At 37.3% G+C, this 8,656-nt stretch overlaps 1 protein-coding gene across 1 annotated transcript in view; it reads left to right on the top strand.

The window, feature by feature from the left end:
• The window catches only part of tbc1d32 (TBC1 domain family, member 32), an 83,046-nt gene extending 75,567 nt beyond the window's left edge, over positions 1-7,479 (top strand). The window contains exon 35 of the mRNA XM_037751449.1: positions 7,241-7,479. Within this exon, the coding sequence (XP_037607377.1) occupies positions 7,241-7,244 (4 nt within the window). The 3' untranslated portion in view covers positions 7,245-7,479. The remainder of the gene's footprint in view (positions 1-7,240) is intronic.
• Positions 7,480-8,656: the final 1,177 nt, after the last annotated feature.

The following is an 8,656-nucleotide window of genomic DNA, read 5'->3' on the forward strand; positions in this document are numbered from 1 at the left end:
TTAAGACATGGTTGGTACCAATTGATTCCTTAGATTTTCTAGTTTCATATGGTGCTAGGACCTTAACTCTATCTTTAAAACTGAGCTACAACCTCCGAAAGATCCAATAGCGGCCGGCCCGACAGCAGCTTGTCGGATTTTTAAGAGGTTATTTAAAAATCGCAAGTTATGTTAATGCGTAAAAGAAATTAGTGGTGTTAAAACAAATTTTCGTTAACTTTGACAGCCCTAAAAAAACATATTGTGATAACATTTTTGGTTTTATCATCCTGCTGTAGTTAGGGTGAACTTGTTATCAAATACTTGCATATTTACACATCCGACAGACATAGAGCAACATTAGCATTAATTTGGAAACAAGTTCCTGGTACTTGATGAATGTTCTGTCCAATACTCACTTTTTTGCTTTGAGTTTGTTGCTGAAAACAAGGCAGATAAGAGCCACAAGACTGAACCAAAACAGTAAAATTGCGGGCCAGAAAAACAAAACAAGAAGCTGAAAGACACTAAAATGCTCTGTAGAAATGAAGAGAATCAAACTATTTTATTAGTGCAGCTTTAAGTCCTTCAAACATGTTTTCATAATTCAAGGTGAACACCAGAAACAGAAAAATCGGGGACTGTAACACGGAAGAAAATAGACTTGAAGTGTAAAAATATGCGAGTGAAACACAAGCTGTTACGTGGCCTGTGTCGGCAGCTGGATTGATTACAATAGAATCGTATCTGCTCCGTAAGACACGCAAAGATGGATGACTTAAAAACATGTCTGTGTAGACAAGCTGTTATGCCAATTTAGGCCAAGAGGGTGGTTTTAACATCCTCCTACCAAACAAAACTTGAGTCTACCGTTAATATGCTGCATCACAAGTTCAGAAAAAACACTCTACGCTTCTCAGCTCCTTCTGTTTTTGCTGGAGGTGAAGTAATATTTGTCTCATATGGAACGAGCATATCAGATTAACATGCAGATGTCAGGCCGCTAACAAATGTGAAAACCAATAATAGAGTTTCAAATTTGATTCGTGGGCTGACTGTGAGCCAGCGATAATGGTTTTAGTTTGTTCGAGCCTTCACTTAGACAGGTGAAGAAACAAAACCCCTGAGGCAGAGAGATTTATTTACAAGTGCGGCCTGTCAATTTAAAGGAAATAAAGTACTGTTTGTCCATTTGTTTGTTTTACTTGGTTGAACGAGTTGCAGACATAAAAATAAAACCAATAGAGTACGGTATGCATGCTCCTCGGCCTCCATGGGGGAAATTGTTGACATGGTCGATGTTTATAGGCTAAAGTACGAGTTCAGCTTGACTTGATCACTTGCTTTAGTAATTGGACAGTGAAAGCTGAGATGCATCATGTCCTTTAGAATATATCAATCATTATTTGGCTGTGTAGCATGTCTCGTTTCACCAGCGCTCTCTCTCAGACTGCTTTGAGGGAAATTTAATGCCAAGCTGTTACCAGACGTCGTTGTTTGCTCTAGTTTCTAGTTTGAGTGGAGATACAAGAAGAAGGAGTCTGGGTGTCCGGGGATGAGACTATGATACGGCCCATATTAGACATGTCAGTCAGTGCTGCACAGTGTTTTCATCAGCTGAATCCATGTGGACGCTGCTTCTGTTGAGCACAGCGCTGTGCAGAGTAAAAGAGAGCAGGAGATTGATTTAGTGGGGAGAGACAGTAGTGGGCTGTAATCTGTCAAAGCTGCAGAAGATCTAGAAGCTTTTTTTTTTTCTTCAGGACACTGTGATGGAACTTGACTTTGCTGAGAGAAATGGAAGTTCACAGCTGCTAGATGGATGGCACTTCTAGCTCGAAACAAGCCGCTTCGCTAGTTCAGAAAACTAGACAAACTTCTGTGGAGTGAGGGGACGTCTGACCCCCTTTTTTTTTAATAACACTTGAACAGCCTGGCAGCACACCAGCTAACGTAGGCTGGGGGGACAGCTAACCTTTTTGAGGAAAGAGAGACAAGTTATGTCTCTATGATAAGAAAAGACAAAGTTATTTGAAGGAGGCACTACTGTTGTATTTTAAATTGTAGGATTACCAAAGAAAAATAGTATTAAAATCTAAATTAAATCTTAGTTTTAAATTAAGTTACAAACTGAATTTACTAGGACTTTCAATTGATTACAATATTTAATCATGATAAATCACATGATTGTCCATAGCAAATTAATTGCACATTTTTTATCTGTTCAAAACATACATTAAAGGGAGATTTGTGAAGTATTTAATACTCTTATCAACATGGGAGTGGGGAAATATGCTTTCTTTATGCAAATATATGTATATATTTATTACTGGAAATCAATTAACAACAGAAAGTAATGAAAAATATTGTCCAGAAACCCTCACAGGTACTGCATTTAGCATAAAACAATATGCTGAAATCAACATGGCAAACTCAAACCCAACAGGCAACAACAGCTGTCAGTGTGTCAGTGTGCTGACTTGACTATGATTATCATAAAGTGGGCATGTCTGTAAAGGGGAGACTCGTGGGTACCCATAGAACCCATTTTAATTCACATATCTTGAGGTCAGAGGTCAAGGGACCCCTTTGAAAATGGCCATGCCAGTTTTTCCTCCTCAAAAAATTAACGCAAGTTTGGAGCGTTATTTAGCCTCCTTTGTGACAAGCTAGTATGACATGGTTGGTGCCAATGGATTCGTTAGGTTTTTCTAGTTTCATATGATACTCTAGTTTTAAAAGTGATTCCGCTACAACTTAGAAATCGCAAGTTGCGTTAATTCGTTAAAGAAATTACTTTGAACTTTGACAGCCCTAGTATTTACCCAAATGGAGCCAATAAAGGATTTCATAAGTGGATTTGATACTGGATTCACAGTTCGTCAAAACTGCAGAAAGAACGATTTACCTCTCAGTTCGTGACCAATTTAAATATCTTGCTTTGTTTGTAATTAGACAACGTGAACTTTAAATGAACTGGAACTAAAAGGCAGCTATGCATTATTTTTCTACTTGGGTGAGATCAAAGAAAACAAACAAGTATGAGCATGCCCTTAATTCAGCTGTAAACTGCATCTATTGATGTTTTGCAAGAGACCTTCAGAGCTGAGCTAAATAAGACTCTATATTGACTGTTGATGAACTCTACTCGGTGCTACTTCCTAAGAGTTCTCAGAGAGTTCTCAGAGTGAAATCAGGTCCTCGGGGACATTTCTGAGGCATGAGGAGCTCAATGTTGGACTTTAATATTTCCATAAAACTTGGTTTACTTGCAGAAATGGATGGGATGGGTTCCAAGAGATCAACTCGACATAATTGTGGTATAGACGAGTGGGCACGTTCGAGTGCTTTTGGTGCAGATGGTGCTGCAGTAGAGAAGAGGAACCTCACTGACACTCACTTAGTGGGTGATATGAAGGAAGGCAATGCAGGGTTATGATGTATTCCAGTTTGGTAATAGTCGGAGGTAAGCTAAGCAGTGTACCCTCATGGGAGGAACGGGTAAGGAATTGGTAGCAAGGGGGGGCATCCTGAACAAATTTCGCCTCGGGCCGGTACTGATGCTTGAAATCCTTTTGGAGTTTTTTCCATAAAGGTTGTTATGTTTATACTACCTGTAGATGACATATTCAGTTTGCTGTTATGGTGTTTTAGTGTGCATTTTTTTAATGTTTTGAGGCATTTGTTAAAGGCGCTTTATCTGATATCCAGAGCATTAATACAGCAGCACTATCTGCTATGTAAAGATGTAGAGGAGTAATGTCTACCTGAGCAGAGAATGAAGTCACTCTCCCTCTCTGTGTGTCTTATAATCCGAGCTTCTCCATTCTTTGTTGACATAGCCGGGCATGACGTGTGTGCCTTTTAGTGCATGCTAGCATGCCCAACTGGCTAGCGCACGGCCGCCGCTCTAAACTGCTCTCATACGGTGGTTACAGCTGATAACGCCATCCCGATAGCGCCGTTGGGGGAGCGTAGCACCCACCTTCCAGTCCCCCCCAGGTTAACACTGTTAGCTCTGCCAGCACTGTTGCTGTCGTTTTCACGGTTAGCACCGTTAGCAGAGAGCCGTGCAGAGGCAATAGAAATACTCCCAATCTTGCATTTAGCACCTTGAAAGGACTCTACCAGCGCTGTTGCTCCTTTTAGCCTATTTACTACAAATTACGTATACATCAGTTGTGTTGTTTGAAAAAAAGTATATCATCATTCATTCAGATAGCCGTACAAGAGCAGCATTACAGCATGTTTACATCAAAAACTATATAGATAACAGTTACAAATACGAACAGAAACTAATGAATAAATGAAGGAAACCACCTAATGCCTGGACCGGTAGGAAAAATGTATCCAAAAATCAAGAAATTGTACTGCTTGCATTGGAAAATGCTCTGCTAAAAAGTAAAATATATAGTTGAATGTGACTTGACGTTATAAATCTAAAAACTTGCAAACACTATTGTCTATTCATCAAAACATAAAAGAGTCAAAAAGCCTCTTTGTCCCTCGTCACCGGGCTGCGTCACTCGTTTGACCATCATTCACCGTTTAGTTTGACCCTCACATTTATCGCACAGAACCAACAGACTCATTCATTCTGACATAATGGGCTGTTTATTTCAATTAGCTTCCAAAACCTCATTATCGTCGCGGGAGCTGACTTGACCTCAGAAGGGGATACAGTTTAGAGATGATGACTATAATGGCAACCTTTACAGTATAATCATCTGTTGTGCTGTTGATCTTGATTATGGACTTTTCAACCAGACAGCAAGCAATTTGAGGCAGATAATTGGTTGTAATTAGGCTGATTAAGCAGCGGCGAGGACACACCTTGCTCTGCTTAGAGCCTGGAGATGTCTGCAAACCTTTTTCTTTTATCAGCTGTGCACTGTTATCTTTATTGGCTTTTATCTCGCAGATGTTCCGTCTGAACTCATTTGTAAGTGTCACTGATTCCTTGATTATACTCAACTATTTCCATCCTTTTGTTCCTCTGATTTTAATCTTTAGCTCTTAAATTTGCTGCAGGAAGTTTGCTGGCTTCTTTTGTTATCGGGTTCTTATCTACATTTGTTCATCTTCCGTTCCCGGTTTGTTTCTCTTGGCTACTGTAGCTTCTTGTTTCAAGCCTCTGTAATGCTTTTGTTTGCAGATTGTCTGCAGCAACCCGCTTTTAGCAGCCAGAGATGTCATATTTTGATCATTGTGTATGCACACGCTGCTGTATAGGAACAGCTCTGTGCTTAAGGGAATTTTTGTATTACCATTTCCATTTGCTTTGGTCAATATTTTTCACTGTGTGCATGTGAATCAGATGACTTTGAGGATTTGGAGTTCAATGATACAGACTGTTATACAAGACGTATTGATATGTATTTAGAAGAAATCATTGGTATCTCTAAGACGAAATCAGAACTTTGCATTTACCGCCTCTTTTTAATGAGGACACAAATTTAGAATTACCTATTGATCTCAAAACTGCAGCGAGTGATGATAGAAACCCTCCACCTCCTCTTTGTTTTGTTCTGTCTCTCTTAAGGGCTCTGCTGGGTCTTTCTTTAATTTAAAATGTGGCCCGGTCTTGTTTGGAATGCATGCTACAGGCTTTCCCTGAGTCCCTCCGCCCAAACCCTGCTGCTATCAACTCTGCTGCCTGTCAGACAGTCTGAGAGAGATGGTGCGGAGACGCCGAGAATTATAATTCCTATTCACACTCCTTGTTGCATAGACACAAAGCCCTGCACAGACTCAAGTTCAACTTCTCCCCTCATTGCATCCGTTCCTCGGATTTGTGGAGCAAAATCAAGAGTTGGCTTCCTAATCCCCATAAGTCTAATAATATCCAGGGTCTGCTGGTACATGAAGTTTCCTCCTTGCAACAAACAAGGGACAAGATCATAGTGGAAATGACTGTGGCTCGGATAAGACTTTAATCTCCGTTTTATCAAGAGAATTAGCCACAAAAATTGACTTTGCCAATGCCTTTAAAGTAATCAGTACAGTCTGGACATTATTTCCAAAACCAATGGGCAGCCAGTTTAATTTCATACCAATATGGTTGCATTGATTTCGTTTTCAGCAGCGTTGTTTTAGTGGGTGTGGCCGTTCGTAGCGCATGGGCCTTTGGAGCTTTTTTTTTTTTTACTTTTTTTCGACATACTGTACTGTGTTTTATTTAATTTTTTTTGACATACTATGATTTTTTTCCGACATACTATACTATGACTTTTTTTGAACATACTATACTATGATTTTTTTTTTAACATAGTATACAATGACTTTTTTTTTAAACTTTTTTTTGACAAACTATACTATGACTTTTTTTCGACAAACTGTACCATGACTTTTTTTTTTAACTTTTTTTCAACATACTTGACTAAAACTTTTTTTTTTTTTTACTTTTTTTCGACATGCTAGACTAAAACTTTTTTTTAACTTTTTTTCGACATACTAGACTAAAACTTTTTTTTTTTACTTTTTTTCGACATACTAGACTAAAACTTTTTTTTTTTACTTTTTTTCGACATACTATACTATAACTTTAAAAAAAAAAATTTGACATACTATTCTGATTTTTTTTGACATACCATACTTTGACTTTTTTTTTCGAGATACTATACTATGACTTTTTTTTTTTCTTTACTTCGACATACTATATTATGACTTTTTTCAACATACCATACTATGACTTTTTTTAAAAACTTTTTTTTGACATACTACACTATGACTTTTTTTCGACATACTATACCATGACTTTTTTTCATCTTACTATACTATGACTTTTTTAAACTTTTTTTCGAAAAACTATACTATGAATTTTTTTTTTCCTTTTTTTGAACATACTATACTATGAATTTTTTTTTACTTTTTTTCGACATACTATACTATGACTTTTAAAAAAAAAAATTTGACATACTATTCTATGACTTTTTTTTGACATACCATACTTTGACTTTTTTTTTCGAGATACTATACTATGACTTTTTTTTTTTTTTCTTTACTTCGAAATACTATATTATGACTTTTTTCAACATACTATACTATGACTTTTTTTTTAACTATTTTTTGACATACTAGACTATGACTTTTTTTTTTTTTTAAACTTTTTTACTCCCCCTAGTGTTAACATAAATGACAACCATGAACACAGAACACATTGGACCAGCTATAAGAAAGCTCCCGGACATAGAGGAATGTACTGATGAAATGCTGAGATATTGTTCAAGCTTGTCCTCTGATCCTAGTGCTATCCACACAGGTGAAAGCAGCCCTTCCTCAAGAATGACCAGGCAACCTACACAATCTCAATGAAGGAGATAGGCTGCTGGTAAAGGACTTCAGGAGAAAGCAGTGGTACCAGGCCAGAAGACAGGGACCATACCAGACCCTCCTCACCAAGGCAAACTGACTCTAAGAAAGGATCTGCTGGAACTCCTACTGGGACAAATGTCTCATAGGGCTGGAACAAGAAATCCGGACTACTGGGAAAGTGTTTACGAAAACAACTTGAAAAGACTATTTTTGTTAGAGATTTGAATGTGACATACTGCAAAGATAGTAAATACAATCTTTGCAAAGAACTGGTAAAACTGAACCTAACAAAGGAGTATAGTTTATCCTGACCTTTCCCGACTCTAGATTAGGAGAAAGGTGACAATGATGATTATTGGACATTAACACGATTTGATTTAAAATTTTTACTTCTGGCTCAAAAAAATGTTAGCGTAAAAACAGCGTCATGCAACATTACTTTGGAGAATGGTTCATAATAAAAACAATATAACACTGATTGAATGTTTTGATTTGAACTATGCAATAACCCTTATCTCTCACTAAGAATATTTTGTTTTTTAAGTTGCAAATTCTTTGGATAGTTTTGACTAAGTTAATGCATACTACATAAGATTTTGCAAGGGTTAAAGGGGAACAACAGCCATTTTTAAAACATTGATATTATTCTGGAGGCTATATAACATGACGGAAATATACTGCAACTTGCTCTTGTTCGCTCATATTACAAGGGCACGTCGGGTAATCACAAGGTGGCAACTTCATCGCGGTAATCAGTTACTGCCTGTCAGTGGAGATAGATTGAAATTCTTTACTCCATTCAGATCTTCACTGACAGGAAGTTACTGTTTACATTGATGACGCTGCCACCTTGTGGTTTGCCGGCGCGCCCTCGTAATATGCATGCACATGAGATAGTTGTAGTATTTTTTCAATTATAAGTAACCAGATAACCTGAACTAAAATTCTTCCATACGACTGTGTTTTAAGTGAACTGTATTCAGATACTGTGCATTTTATTTTTATTTATGTTGAATTTATTTATTTTTTTGTAATCAAGTTTGCATTATCCATGCTGGTTAAATTGTTTTATGCATGTTTCATTCATTTGTTTATTCATTCTTACTTTAGACAGAAGTGGGAGTGCCTCAAGAGTTTTTTTTCCCTCAGTATCTTCCTCATGGCAGCCAGCTAGGAGATCTGCATTTGCAAATGTGAACCTTATGTATTGCAATAAAACTCAAACTTTATAAGGACAAGCTCACTCTTTGTGTATTCATATTTAAATTAGCACAAAAGATGTCAAAGGAAATGTAAAACAAAGTCATAGTAAAAAAGTAGTATGTTGAAAAAGTCATAAAAAAGTCATAGTATAGTAAGTTGA

This window comes from Sebastes umbrosus, chromosome 18 (genome assembly GCF_015220745.1).
Source record: "Sebastes umbrosus isolate fSebUmb1 chromosome 18, fSebUmb1.pri, whole genome shotgun sequence".
Taxonomy (NCBI): Eukaryota; Metazoa; Chordata; class Actinopteri; order Perciformes; family Sebastidae; genus Sebastes; species Sebastes umbrosus.